Source organism: Microchirus variegatus (genome assembly GCF_963457635.1).
Source record: "Microchirus variegatus genome assembly, chromosome: 15".
Classification (NCBI taxonomy): Eukaryota; Metazoa; Chordata; class Actinopteri; order Pleuronectiformes; family Soleidae; genus Microchirus; species Microchirus variegatus.
In genome coordinates, this window is record NC_139816.1 from 25,397,936 (window position 1) to 25,413,536 (window position 15,601).

General features: G+C 39.8%; 1 protein-coding gene across 1 annotated transcript in view; it reads left to right on the top strand.

Annotated features, from left to right (window-relative positions):
* The window catches only part of mpp7a (MAGUK p55 scaffold protein 7a), a gene marked incomplete at its 3' end in the record, with an annotated part of 145,049 nt that overhangs the window by 47,650 nt on the left and 81,798 nt on the right, over nucleotides 1-15,601 (top strand). The window contains exon 3 of the mRNA XM_083901285.1: nucleotides 7,598-7,716. Within this exon, the coding sequence (XP_083757411.1) occupies nucleotides 7,598-7,716 (119 nt within the window). The remainder of the gene's footprint in view (nucleotides 1-7,597; nucleotides 7,717-15,601) is intronic.

Here is a 15,601-nt window from a genome sequence, read left to right on the forward strand (position 1 = left end):
GACTCACAAATCCCTTGTCTTTTCATGGTTCCCTCTGTGCATTTAGTGTCATCAGTCTTTATGTCTGCACACATGCTTTAATCAGATGTTATTTATGTCAATGTGTTTATCAGATGTTGTGTTGGTTTTCTCCCCCTCTCCTTTCTGTTCTTGTCTTGTAATGATGGAGACAGCCTGTCCTCCTCACTAAAATGCCGAATGAGGAGGTAAATGGCTGCAGTCTTCAGGCTGCTCCTCTTGATGACACATCTGTCTGCTGCAATTTTTCTCCACAGATGGCCTTCTATGACCCTGTTCACACCAGGTATTAACATCTGTCCTGAGTAATCTGATCACAAGTGGACAGCTCTGAGTACAGATGTGAACACACCCAGGACACATGTAGGAATCATTTGAGATCTGATCACTCGGATCACATTCAGGAATTGTCTGAAACACATGTGGCCACATTCCTTTAGACGCATAAACACAAATGCATTCTGGGCCACAATGAAGGTTCGCCTACTCAGCTGGCATCCTTTGACCCCTTACATTTTTCATAACATGTTTTTACATTTTTCAGGCTTTTCCATAAATATGCCATTAAATTATGCCACAACCCAGACCACCACGTTTTAAAATGAATCATAAAAAAATGTATATAAATTATACAACAAAACAAAATTCTAAAATTAGGGAAAAGAGGTCAAATCAAGAAAAGTTTATTTTCTAGGAATGGTCATCCCACTCTTGTATACCCTTTATATTATCAAAATATAAAAAGTGTCCCAACACCTAATGGAATTTGGTCTTACTACCCAGCAGGGTTTGTTTTATTTTAACCATTTAGATGAAACAATACATCTTGTAGCCATCTGAACCATTGGTGACCCATTGACAAACGGGTCAAAACTTCACAGTTGCACACCAAATTTTCTGAGTACATCGAGTTGCCCATATATATATATCTATATATATCTATATATATATCTATATATATAGATATATATATATAGATATATATACACACACTGTGCATGTCAATCATAGTCAACATGACTAAAAATAATGGAAAAAAACCCTTGATTACAAACACTGATGCAGTTAAAGGTGCCATATGTAAGAATGTGGCCAAAAACGGTTACTACATTCAAATTCAAAATACTGAGGTCTTTTAGGTTTCGTTTTCTGACGTAACTGGCAACCCGTGGTTGCTCGGCAGCTGAGACTCTACTGACTGCAATGATTGGTAGACGGCAGTAGGTGGCGCCACATGCCAAAACATGATTTCAAAACATAAACATGATTTGCAGTCTGCAAAATATTTTTTTTAATGCAAATATTTTGTCTGTACTGTTGTTGTTGGTGAGTTCAGTGTGTTTTTTTATGGCCAGTTGCTTTAGATTTATTACATAATGCACCTTTAAGCTTAACTGAGATTTCTGCATTGTTTGTTTATCTGTTGAAACTGAGAAGTTTGGACCCTCTTATATTTTTAACATGTATATTTTTTCAGAAAAAGGACAATATCTATCCACACACAATCTGGATTGCCTTTTCTTTGTTGCTTTTGTCTATTCCTGCAACGTATCATCCTTGTTCCTTGTGATTTTTTGTCTCCCGAGTCTACTACTGGCCTGTACATATTTTTGTGATAACTTTGTATTTCTAGTCATATAACATAAATACTAAAATATGTTTTTGGTATTACAAATGGAGCCAGTACTGTATGCAATGTAGAAAACAAATTACAAGCATTTTTAACACTACCTTTCAGTAACAATTCTACCTTATTACTAGTCCAAGCAATAAAACAAAACCTTTTTGCCATTTTTGTTCTTCGTTAGTAGTCTTTTCTACAACCAACTGTAAAGTTGGCAATCTGCTTCCTGTTTACAGTAGCACATGCAAGCCAAATGTACATGAATGGTCTGTATGTTTTCAATCCAGTAGGTAAAGCGCTCATCTGGATGTAGATCTTTAACATTTTGAAATGCTTTTTTAAAATGAAAACATATTAGTGCGACTGTAGCCTAAGAAAACTCCCTCCACGTTATCGTGATGCTTTCCCCCAGCAGTCTGGTGATCCTCATCAACGTTATATAGGAGGAAGGTCAGTAACTCATTCAGCAACTGGGACTAAGAGCAGGTGGGGGAGTAGAACCCAATGTTCATTTCCTGCATTTGAACAAGTTAATTTTCACCAGACATATGGACAGTTTGTCTTAGTGTAAGTCCTTTGGTGTCCGACAACGAAAGTCATGTTTTATTTCCCAGCAGTCGAGTGGTGCGAGTGTGCCCCTCATGTGGTGTGTAAGTAAATAGTGCTGCTGTTTCCAGTACTGTGTTGTTAGATTAGATTCTGTAATTTCCTCATCTTGGACCACTTGAGAGAAATCCCTAAGGTCGCTGACCTGTGTGACTAGCAATTTGATGGGTATAATGTTTAAGGTATTTCATTGTCTGGGATTTTTGCGTGTATATGTGTTTTACATAAAAGGCATCTGAGAAAAAAAAAAAACACTGTTATTTTCTTTAACCACTGTGGAGGTGTGGGAGTGAGAGGGAAAGTGCTTTTTGGCAGTTTAAGGGGTCACTTCCTCTGTATGGGAAGCGTCGGAGGACCCAGCCTCTCCGGTTTCTCTGAAAAATCTTTCAGCCAACCTGTGTAGCATCGTGCTGGACTTCAGGACCTCTGATCTGGTCCAGCACTAGCCACAACAGAATGTAGTAGTCCACTACAAAACACTGCCAGGTCTTTTACATGCAGCCGCAGCACGAGAGGGTCTGGAGTAGTCTGGCCAAAACAAATCAAATGAAGCCAGGCCAGCCCTGAAAGAAGAAGCTGGTCCACCCTTTCGTGGTACAGAGTTGGCGTAATCATATTTTCTTTCTTCTTATTCTTCCCCCCTCTCTCATTTTGTCTCACATTGTTTGTGCCGGACACGGTTTCTGATGTTGCGCATCTATACATAATGTCCATACATCTGGCCTGAGATTTATTTCTCTCTTCACTTTTTATAGTGTCTACACACACAGTGATTTTACCACCGCTGTGGTTGTTGTTTTGGCCGGCTTCCTCGCCCTCTCTCTGCCTCCATTTTTCCTCCTCGCTTGTCCACCCATACAATCTTGAATTTAATTTCAGCTTTGCAGAGTCCTTGTTTAGCTCCTGGCTCTTACAGCTTCTTTTTTTTTGTTGTTGTTTGAAACTGGGTTTTCTGTGGGTCGCAGGGTTCAACCTGACACATCGACCCCAGAAGGTGTTTGTTATCAACTCCTCCGTTATAATCTAATTTCATATCAGGTAACAGAGTTGATGCGTTTCCCATAATGTGCCATTGGCACTTATGATACAATGTGTTGAGTCCTTTCTAGCATGGACATGGAGAAATAGTTGTCAGAAGGAATAAAGCATTCAGTCACTGAGACTGTAGACAGGAGGGGAGACTTTGCACCTGGGGAGAAATATGCTTATGACTCTCACTCTCTCCTTCCCTCCCTCGTTCACTTCATTCCCTCCTACCTGTGTCTCAGCCCTGCCAATAGTAATGACATTACCATATCTTTCCCCCCCACTTTCTGCACCCTTCCTAAACCCCTCACCTCTTCCTCTTGCCTGTCTCTTTAAATTGTTTTTCAAATATATAACGTGAGATGTTCTGTTGGGAGTTTCAGGTTGTAAATGATGGAAGGGCCCAGCACTGCCCTCAGACGGGCCTTGTTGAAGCTAAAATGTTACTGTTGATGAGGACCGCAGAACCATCATCAGGAAGAATATATACCCTAGACGATATCACACACCAAGCTTGTGTAAAAACCACAGGGGTTGATTTAATAAGACTGCCACATGTGTGTGTTAAACGTCTTACATTTTCTTTGGTGGCTTTTATTTTTCCTTTGAAGCAGTGAGGCGTGAGGCGCTAACTCTACACGGAATCTGTGCTGTGAGCTGAAGAGGTCAAGATATCTTGATACAACCTGTGTGTGCTGAAAGATCTCTTGAAAGTCAAACAAAACACCTGCACATGGAAACAGAAGAGGTTTGAGAGTGGCACATGACACTTAACACATCACTAATCCACAAGGAAGTACTTCAGCAACGTTCTTACCTCTGTTGGATTATGGAGATTTGCTGTTTATGAATACCCCTGAACAGTCAATTAGACACATGACTACCATTGTTTTTGTACTGTATCATGGGCTGTGGAAATCACACATCACTGTATACATTGCTAAATCTTAAATGAGATTTGTATGTACACTAGGGATGCAACGGTATTCTGTATTTTACCGAACCGTTAGGTACGCTCTGTTCGGTTCAATACACAACGGCAAACAACGGTATTTCGGTACATTTCGGCCCATCACAAAACGTGATCAAAACTTTGATCCACTCAGGAGCAGAGACATGAGAGCGGAGCTGCACTCAGTGCCATGGGCTGCTCATGCCGCAGAAACAATGGCGAGTGAACGAGACTCGAGTTTGAAGAGGCACCGTCTTCGTTTAAGTCCGTTTAAGTGTGGGATTATTTTGGATTCAGCGCAGACTCCAATGAGAATGAGAAAAGGACTGTCGACAAACAAACCACGGTGTGCAAGCATTACGTTGCAAGCATCGGTTATGCACCTCACTGACGTTAGTTTTGAGATGGATATTCGACAGACGCTTCGGCTAATAAACGTCTTCCTCGCATCACGACGCTGAAGTTGGCTCCACATTCACCTACAGTGCGACTCTTTTATATTTGCTGTTTAATTAGATCTGATGCACTATTGTTTAAATAAAGTTTGTGGTTTGATCATATCTGTGCTTTTAATTATTTTTACAATGCAATATTGCCTTTGCTAGTCTGATGTAGTTTTATATTAAGATATCGAAATCGTACCGTTACCGTGGCCCCAAAACACTGATGCATGCCGAACCATGGGAAAACTGTACCGTTGCTTCCTTAATGTACACAGGCTCTCTCATTGTTAGATCTTTTAATATAAAACTATTCTTGGCCTGGTTTCTCCTCATGTGTTGAAACTTGTAATAACTTACAGAGTGATCTGAAATTGTCAAAACTGATCTCTGTGGGGACTTTAAGTCAATTTTTAAGGATCCAGAGGATGACTCCTTCGATGTAACTGCTTCTTATTTGTTGGCAAGGCCATTTTTGGGAGCTGCACCTGCATAATTGGTTTTGTCCTTGATCCTGTACTGGTGGGATGCTGTGCGGTCACTACTTTATCTATTTTATCTCAATAAGGCTCTGTTTAAATAAACTATATTTATCTGATTGCCCAGCAGCAGAGGTGCATGACTTTAGTTAAGTTAGACACTGGCTCTCTTGCAAAACATCCTGAGCTGCCAGCATACACTTGCTCTCACCCTCTCAGACGGCCTGCCAGCGATGTCAGCCATTGTTTTCAATCACTCATTCTCAGCTATGCATTACTCCAGTTACACTTGTTGTTTTCTTTCCTCTCGTTCACTCAGATGAAAGCTACTCTTAGAGAGGTAGCCAAGCCGCTCAAGTTTGTTTTGATGTTTCAATGACTCCACCGTGAATGTGTTTATATTTTCGTCACATGATCGGTGTTCATTCAAAGGCTCTCAGTGCGGTTGTGTCTGAGGAGTTTGAATCTGGAAGAGGTCTTCTCATGCATATAATCCAGCCTCACTGTACTAAACATGGGTCTGACCCTTAATGTATCTGCTGCTTTAGTGGATGACAGCCCGAGCGGAACAGCAAACAGCTACAACTCGCGCTCAGTTTTGCTGCGGGACTGTTGTGTTTGGAAGGAACCCTGCTTACTTACTGGTTTTGTGCTCTGTCTCCCTCTGAGTTTACCTCCCTTCTGCCTAATCTTGAAACCATCAGCTCCCCAGTCTGTTTCTCTTTAAACTGAATTTGAAATATACTTTTTTATAAGTAGGGTTAGTAAACCCCAACAGGCCTTTGTAGGTTTGAGTGATTTGTTTTTTCTTTTGGGGCAGATTCAGATTTAGCTATAGTTCTGCTGATCTATGCAACTTTTTTTTTTTTTCACTGTCACTGAAAAACTGCTCATTCTATGGTGATCTATTTACAGTATAGACCACATAGGTTTGGATGAAAGTGTGCTGTTCATGTAAGCTCATGGCATCAGTTTTTTTTTCTTTAGTTCCTTTTAAGCCTCTCTGTATATAAATAAAAACCTTCAGTGGGCAGACGCATACCCTCCACGTGTGCGTAGTATACCCCAACTAGGCTATTTTTTTGAAACATTTAAATTTTGTAAAATTGTCATTCCTCGTCCAAATTGTATAGTTTCCTATAGTGATATACATTTTCTGTGGCAGATGAGCCAATACCATACTCAGGATCATTATTGGTCCAATACTGATCAGAATCACTTGTATCAGAGTGGTTATGGTATATGGTACTGTTTGAACCTATTGATCGTCATTCACAACCTGGAACGTCCAAGGAATATTTCTATGCATTGGTGATCCTAGACAGGCCTGGATACATACAAACAGGAATGTAACTTGGATGTACGGCAAGTGGAAATAAATGTGCAAACCCTTTCTCTTGCCTTCGTGATTGATGAAGTCAAGCCTATTAGAACCTTACCACAGCTGAAGACTGTTTTAGTGGCTTTGGAATTAAGTGTACGTTCGCCACTACAGGTAGATTCATACAAATACATTAAAGATCGCTAACTTAGTATTTGTGCATAGTGTGCATACCTGTGCACTTTGCCCTACAATAGATATACAGTAACAAAAAATAAATAAATAAATAAATGGCAGATGTGAATTTTGCTCTGGTACAGGCCAAACTGTCAATTTACAGCAATGCTGATGTTTGTGAAACCAGTGTGCTGAGTTTTTTTATCAGCTCTTTTCTCTAAATAATCAACTATTTACAAGCGGGGAAGAAGTGCCATGAATTTAGTTGGTCATCTAAGACTACATGCATCAACTTTACTTAATATTTTAACTAACCATTTATTCATGTCATTTTTGGTAAATGCAGTTATATTACTCAAGGGTCTATAAAGCTACTGTTAATGTTAGAAATACTTGTTCAGAGTTTATGGTTTTTGTCAGTTGAAAATGTGTCTCCCTTGAGTGACAAAAATCACTGGGTTGAGCAAATACCTCAGCATACTTGACCTCTGTTAATGCATTCTTACCCTTTATTAGTATTCCTTGTGACCCTTATTGTAAGCGTGGAACATATTCCACAAATGATCAGTATCTGTGTGGTTGTTACAGAAGTGTTCCTCAACCAACAGGAAAAGATGGGACAATTGAAGGAAGTTGCTAAAATTTTATAGTGCTTATGATTCTTTTTGCTTTCATTGGCGTGCTGCAATATAACTGAAAGTATCTTAAAATAACGTGTGTGTGTGTGTGGCTAAAATATGCATCATAATTATGCATCTTTACATGTTTCCTTATGTCTTTCTCTTTTATGTGATCTGGGTTATGTGTTCCTGCACTTCTCCTCTTTTACGTACCAGTAAACTTGGAATTGTAAAGAAGTCTATTTCTGTGCACATGTTGTGTTGTGTACGACTGCATGTATTTGTAGATCCCACACTATACACTGACATTATGTTTCCTCTTCCTCTTCTCCAGGTCTGTATGAGCTGCTGGCGGCTTTGCCCTCCCAGCTGCAGCCTCATGTCAGCTGCCCAGAGGACAACACCTTCCTCCAGGGCATGTTTGGGGAGAGGAGCCTCCACTCGTTGATCAAGGTAAAACAAAACAAGTACTTTATTCTTTTAGAGTTCAATGCTTCAAGTTACAAAGTAATTGGGTTTGATACAATTAAGTTGTTTGTAAATGCATACTATTAATTGTTTCATACATTTTACTGTACTGTTTATTTCCTTAAACCACCATGTAATCAATCTTATGTATACAGTCCCTGACAAAGGTCTTATCACTTATCCATTTTGTAGAAACAACAGCTTATAACCTGACTTTTAATTAATCCATTGGTTTTAGAAATGGCAAAGCTAAAACCCTCCCAAATTATGTTTAATATACTAAAATAAATTTGCTTCAGTGAAGAAAGATTAATCATTTAATGAACAGTTAAGTTTGGTGGCGGTAAAAATCATGGTCTGGGGTTACATCCAGTATGGCGGTGTGCAAGAGATTATCAATAGCCTAAAATATCAAGAAGTATTAGCTACCTCTTACATTCCCAACCATAAAAAAGGGGTCAAATTTTGCTGCAGGATGATGCTCCATCGCACACTTCCATCTCAACATCAAAATTTCCCAAGGCGAAGAAGATCAAGGTGCTCCAGGACTGGCCAGGCCAGTCACCAGACATGAACATCATTGAGCATGTCTGGGGTAGAATGAAGGAGGAAGCATGGAAGACGAAACCAAAGAATCTTGATGAATCTGGGAGGCATGGAAGACTGCTTTCTTTGCCATTCCTGGTGACTTCATCAATAAATTATATGAATCATTGTCAAACTGCATGGATGCGGTCCTTCAAGCTCATGGAAGTCATACAAGATATTAAATATGGATCTCACAGCACCACTACTGTATTCACTGATGATATGCAACATATTTTTGTATTTGAAGTAAACGATTTGTTTAATTATCACATTACTTTCTGTAGGCGACAAAACTTTTGTCTTACTAAAATCAGACCTTTCTGTGTTCATTAAATGATCAATCTTTCTATAGTGAAGCAAATTTATTTTAGTATATTAAACATAATTTGGGAGGGTTTTAGGGTTTTTGTCTGAAGTGATTTTTACTTCTGTGATAACCAGCAGCAGTCTGAGACTTTAAGTTCAGACTCCTGAAGGCTTGTTTCATAAATATGAGCCATTTCTAAAACCAATGGATTAATTAAAGTCAGGTTATAAGCTGTTGTTTCTACAAAATGGATAAGTGATTAGACTTTTGTCAGAGTGGTGGTTCGGTAATGATAACTATTAAATTCAATAGTAATTTCATCTCTTTCCTCACTCATCCTCTCTGTCGACGTTACACGTCTTCACAGTCATGTCTTCCTCTCGTGGGACAGGACAAAATCTTAACCCACACATTAGCCGACCTATGCTGTTCAAATACAAATATACAATATTAAGTTTATCGTCACTTCATCTACCATCTACCCATCCAGTTCTGCTTGTGGTCCATTTTACTGCCTGTTAAACGAGATAGCTGCAAACGTTGGGAGAGAGGATGAGCACACTTGATATCTTTATGTGCTTGCAGACAGACTAAGGGTAATGAATGCAACACATTTTGTCTGTCTGCCTTAACCTCATCTTCACTTGGGATTCTTTGCGATCTGCAGCCAAACTCCTTCTCAAACTCCTGCATTTGGAAACAGAACATGAGGATTTTTTTTCGGTTTTTTTTTTTTTATACTGTAAACCAGCTTGTTTTTCAAGCACTGTCCGGCTAGTGAAAATCTAACAACTTCTCCAGCTCTTCCTCTGTGATGTAACTGAATTTACTTTATGACACATCTTACCAAAAGTGCTATATTTGACAGTGTCCCTTATATATGGACTCAATTTTATTTTTATTTTTTTTAAATGCCCAACATGGTTTTCATGTGCTGGCATGGCATATTTCCACACCGTCTCTCTCCAGCCAGAAAAAATTATGTCACAAAGTCAACTCAGCAACAAAATGGACATGATTTCCATCCCCTCCCTTTAAAGAAATCTTTTTTTGTAAGCATGTTTGTTCAGGATCTAAGGTTTAAAGTGCCAGTGTGAGCATGTAAAAGTATCTGAACTATGGTATACCTCAGACGCTGAAGTAAAACCGTAATGTTGGGGCCTGAGGAAACCAGATGGGTTTAATTTGATGCCTGGATTGTTATGGATGGCCAAAGAATAAGGCATATTGAACGTGTATAATGATGGGCAGGGCCAGTGCATGTTTGGGCTCTCATTCTTGCTGGCCCCAAAGAAAACACTGCATAGTGTGGGGCAGACTGAATTAATGCTAATGAAGATGGCATTATATTACTGTGATATTTTGCCAGGAACTACAGGTGGAGTTCCCAGACTTTACCTAGCCCTCTTAACACCTCTGATTATACCTGTGTAATCTTTCAAGAGAATATTAAAAGGGTAGAGAGTTCAGGTGCTGTTCAGACGAGAGAAGCACAACTTCATGGCTTTAAGTCGAGATCTTTTTTGGTTGAAATCCATCCATCATCTGTGGCTTAATCCTCCAAATGACAGTTGTGGGGCAGATGGTGCCAATCCCAGCTGACATAGGGGCAAACGAGTGGACGTGGGAAAGCCATGTTTCCATCATGTTACTGTTCGGTTTGGTATGGTACGGTTTGGAACGGCGAAGCCTTTACTTGATAGGTGGGGTGTGTGCTGTGCCTGATGGCCATTTCAGTCTGGTACCCCAAAGGAAGGGGCTGGTGATTTTAGTACTATTCCTAATGGAAGTGCAAAAAATATTTACGGTACCAAACTGAACCATTCTACTCAGTGGAAACATAGCTATAGAGACAAACATGTGGTCAATTTAGAGTGTCCAATTACCCGACACTCTAATTGTCCCTACTGGGTCTTTTTGCTACAAGGCCCACTATGCCGCCTTGTGGCCATTTTTTACTTGAAATATTTCCAGTTAATATTTACAAGTAAGCATAAAACTTTTATCTGCAATGTTGTGCATGTGATGGACCACAAAAGAAAGGAGGGGGAAGCTAATCATGAAAGGGAAGCTCTCGATTTACAAGTTAGTTGTCTTTGCAGTGTGTCATGTCTCCAAAAATGGTGACGAGCTAAAACTGCTACCGCTTTATACTGCAATGAACTAGTTCTTATAGTTCAGGCATATCACTCGTATGCTCCCTGAATGCCACCCATTAGAGGTATTCCAGGCACATTCAGCTGGGAGGAAAGCCCAGGGCAGACCTCACTCCTCAGAGAATAAGGTATTAGAAGTCTCATTTGGCCTAGAAAAGCCTTTGTGGTTTTTTAAGATGGAGCTGGAGGAAGAGAGAGGGAGTGCCTGGGTTACTTTGGCAAGTTTGCAGATGGATGGATGGATTGATGGATTGGCTTCAATAAGATATAAATGCCAGCCATCCTATTGGCAAAAATGCTTGTACTTCTTGGACATAGTTTGCCGTCTCCATAGTCATTATCAAGAGCTGACCATCAACCAGGCATTAACCAGGGTTAAATGCCACAAAATGTATAATTGTCATGAATGGCTTAAATGCTTTTGAGTGGCCCTCACATGATCAAGTTCAAGCACATTACTTGCAATTTGCCTCAAGTCGGGCACATTTCAGTGCAAATTAGTTCAAACATATCAGTAAAGATTTAAGCTTATGCAGCCAAATTGTCTATTGGAACTGTTGTAACATCAAAGAGCCAAATTGTTTATTCTCCAGAATAAGTCCATCCCCCCATTTCATTTTCTTTCTCTTATAAAAGGAGAGAAACTGAGCTGCTTTTAGCGTCTATTTTTGTTAATGTAGAGGCATAAGTGGAAACTGCTTCAGTCCAGACAAGCAGAACTATATGTTTCCTCTGCTTTCTACTTGGTACTGAGACATGAGCCAGCTACTGAGCCAAGTGGACAGACATGCAGGCTTCGACTTATACAGAAGTACAGAACAATCATCTCGTCTTACAGCGGCGGTCAGCATTCAGGACGCAGCATTCAGGTGAACATGGATGATGTCGGTGCCACACCATTAATGCAACTATAACTTTCCCTTTCCTCTAAACACCCATGCACCACCACTCTCCACCTTTAGTCCACAAGGCTGCGAATGAGATACTTTGGGAAAAGGCTTAACAGTAGAGAGAAAACACGCACACATCATGTTAATCTGACAGGCTTCACAATTTAGGTCTCCCATATGGAAACACTTAGGCCTCCCCTGGTTAATTACGGACGATCAGTTACTGGTCAGTCTGTCTAAAGGGTGAAAGGGGAACTAAAAGAGGTGTCGGAGATGGAAAAATACTACAAAAAAAGAAGAGAGACCCACACAAAGACTTGAACTTAGGTCCTGTCTCTCCTCACCTGCCCTCTCAAGACGGTTGGGACAGCCTCCCACGTCCCACCAATAACCTGATTATGTCACAGAGATGAAACAAACATCTTCTAATATCATCTTTCAGCAGGGCCTCATAGGCTCTCCTCATTTTGCAGACGTTATTGGAGCCGACATGTGAAATGGGAGTGCTGGGGTGTATAATAGAGATAGCATGGCTAAAACTATGCAGGCAATTTGCCTCTTTTCAATTAAAGGGACTTACTCAACAGTGCTTTCTATAAACTCCACTAGACTCACTATTCCACTGCCAAGTTTCCACTGCTGGAAAAGCCACAGGAAATATAATACAATATTCAATTTCCACCTGCATCAGGTGAGGCTCTCTTTTAAAACCAAGTTTCTGTCAGCAGGCCTTTAGCCAGTCGCTATGATCCCTCATTTTGTGGTCGGTCAGTTTACTTTTAAATCTGCTTCTGTTCATTGCTAATAGACTTGGCACCTGCATTGTTACACAGCAATATTGATGTGGGTTTCCCAGTGCTTTAGGCTTTTAATGACATGTTAAAGTTGCCACTTGTACCCAAATGGAAAGTCTCAGTTATTTTTGATGAACAAGCTCATTTACTGACAAACTGGGACTGTATTTCTTGAGTACAAGTCTTGGTTTCGCATGAATACCTGGATTGAGCTGTAGGTGTAGCCCTCCAAGTTTCATGACTCACCCTGTTGTGTCCAACAACTCTGCGCCATGAAAGAAACCCTAGACTTGCCCTTTGAGCACATACCTTATTCTTTCCACACCTCAAAACATACCTTGCTCCTGGTCCCTATTATTAAGGAAAATCATAAAAAGGAAATTGTTCTAAACCACTCACCCTGCTGAAATAGCTCTGTGAGTTGTTTAAGCCCCACACCCTTTATGTAGAAATAAGACTTACTTAATCATCTCTGGTACAGGACTTATGTGCAAACCTATATCACCCCAGAGATCCACTCGCACTCTCTGTGGTCAGAACATCCTGTGGTCACCTCTCGGGTCTGCATTTGTTATTTCAGGGAAAGGGAACCTTCACAGGGACACGAGCAAACATCTGCTGGGTACTTTGGATATTCTTCTGTGTTGAATAAGACTGAATAATGTATTTTTAATATAAATCTACCCATCTTAGCAAGTGAACCTGTTAATTCCATGTGTTAAGGGATTTTTAATGCAAGGATTGTGAGCAGGATTTGGTTGCAGCATTTGGTTCACCATGTAATTTTTAGCTCCAAAATATACTTTTTTTTGACACATGTTGGGTGGTAATTTATGATTTGGAAACCTCACATAAAATCCAAAATAAACGTTGGTGCTTGCAGTGTTTTGTGTGGTTTTCAAAAGGTTTGATGAGTGACTGTTGCATAAAATAAAAAAGATAAACAAACGAACCAGGGACATAATGCTCAAGGCGTACACGCCCATGTGGCATGCACCCTAACCATCAGCTTTTGGTTTGTCCCAAACAAGCACCTTTGAATTCAGACAGATGAATAGACATAAAATGAAGAAAAATAAAGATTGGGATTGGGAACGGATAAAGAAAGAGGTAAGCTATTCAAGTGCCTGGCTGTTGTGGCTTGTTGACGATAACTTAATGATATGTGCATTGCAATTTCTAAACATGACAACACTTATGTTGTGGTGTGTGCTAAGCCAAAATGTCCCCAACAATATTTAAATCCATGAAATCCCTATTCAAGCTAATGGACTGTTCGCCTTTTAATGATCATCTGCTTTACCTGTCTTTGCTATACAATTACAGGACAACCCCCTGAACATTTGATACCACTTGTTAGCCAGTGTGATACATTTTGTTTTTTAACTTTATTGTGTGTTTTTGTCACTACAAACAAATCACTAGTACTAATTGCCATTTGCTGCATGTTATCTAGCTGAAGCTCTCCCCATATAAGCACAAACGCACCTCATGAAAGTAGGTCTTTTGTTATTGTTTTGATCGATTAACCCGAGCTACAGAAATTACATACTGTGTATTTAAAACTCATTGACTTGAATCAAGAGGAGCAGGATCAGTTAATAAGAGGAAAAGGCCTACTGAGCCACCAGCCCTCATTCTATCAGTCAAACCTTTTGTGCAGTAATCAAGGGAAATCTCTGGATTGAGCCAGCAAACACTTTTCCAGGTCACTTTGGTTGACCCAATTCTTTATTATTTTTTAAAAAAGGTCTAAAAGTGAAACCAGAAGGTATATACAATACAAAGCCAATCTTAATTGGACTTGGAGAATACAGTAGGACCCATACACAAAATATGGAAAATGAGATTTAGGGTGCCATGCAGAGCTCTATACACCACTACAGTGGTTTTGAAATGAAAGAAACGAACAAGATGTGCTCTAACGGTACACTTTCAGCTTTAATTTTAGGGTATTTACATCCAAATCAGGTGAACGGTGTAGGAATTGCCACACTTTCTACAGTATCCATATGATGCAGAATGACTTTTTAGGGGACCAAAAGTAATGTGACAAACTAAACAATCATAACTTAAAACTTTCATTGTTTAATACTTGGTTGCAAATCCTTTGCAGTCAATTACAGCCTGCAGTCCGGAAGGCGTAGACATCACCAGACACTGGGTTTCATCTCTGGTGATGCTCTGTCAGACCTCTACTGCAACAGTCTTCAGTTCCTGCTTGTTCTTGGGGCATTTTCCCTTCAGTTTGGTCTTCAACAAGTGAAATGCATGCTCAATCAGATTCAGCTCAGGAGATTGACTTGGCCATTGCATAATATTCCACTTGTTTGCCTTAAAAAACTCTTTGGTTGCTTTTGCAGTTTGCTTTGGTTCATTGTCCATCTGCACTGTGAAGCTCCGTCCAATGAGTTCTGAAGCATTTGGCTGAATATGAGCAGATAATATTGCTGGAAACACTTCAGAATTCATCCTGCTGCATTTGTCAGCAGTTACATCATCAATAAATACAAGGGAACCAGTTCCATTGGCAGTTACATGCCCACACCATGACACTACCACCACCATGCTTCACTGATGAGATGGTATGTTTTGGATCATGAGCAGTTCCATCAGCAGTTAGCAGACCTTTGCAGGGGTTCTGTGCCTTTTTTTCATATGGAAACTTTGCTCAACGACCTGATGTTTTTTTTTTGTAGATTTGTCTGTAGAAACCAAAGTACAAAAGTGACATCTTCAAATTGCTTTATTTATTTGACCAATATTCAAATCCAAGATGTAGCATTTTGTTTGTAAGTCTGTCTGTCCTGTCAATATTGATGCTTTACACGGCAGTATTTGGCTGTTTTTCTTGAAAACTGATTATTATAATTAAATTATATCATTGTTTTTTATTGTGCAGTAATCTGTTGTAAATGTGAAAAAAAGTGTATTTTTTGTATATCAATCATCACAAGAGAAAAACATGGAAGTTGAGATTTTAGATACATAAAGGATTTTTCTTTGTGTATGTGTAATATTTCTCTCTCAGCTACTCCGTGATGATACTGTGTAGATTGTAGTTTTGAACAGGGTAATGTCCAGATCACAGTACTGTCAGCTGTACTGGCAGCAGACTGATGGAGAATAGTCCTG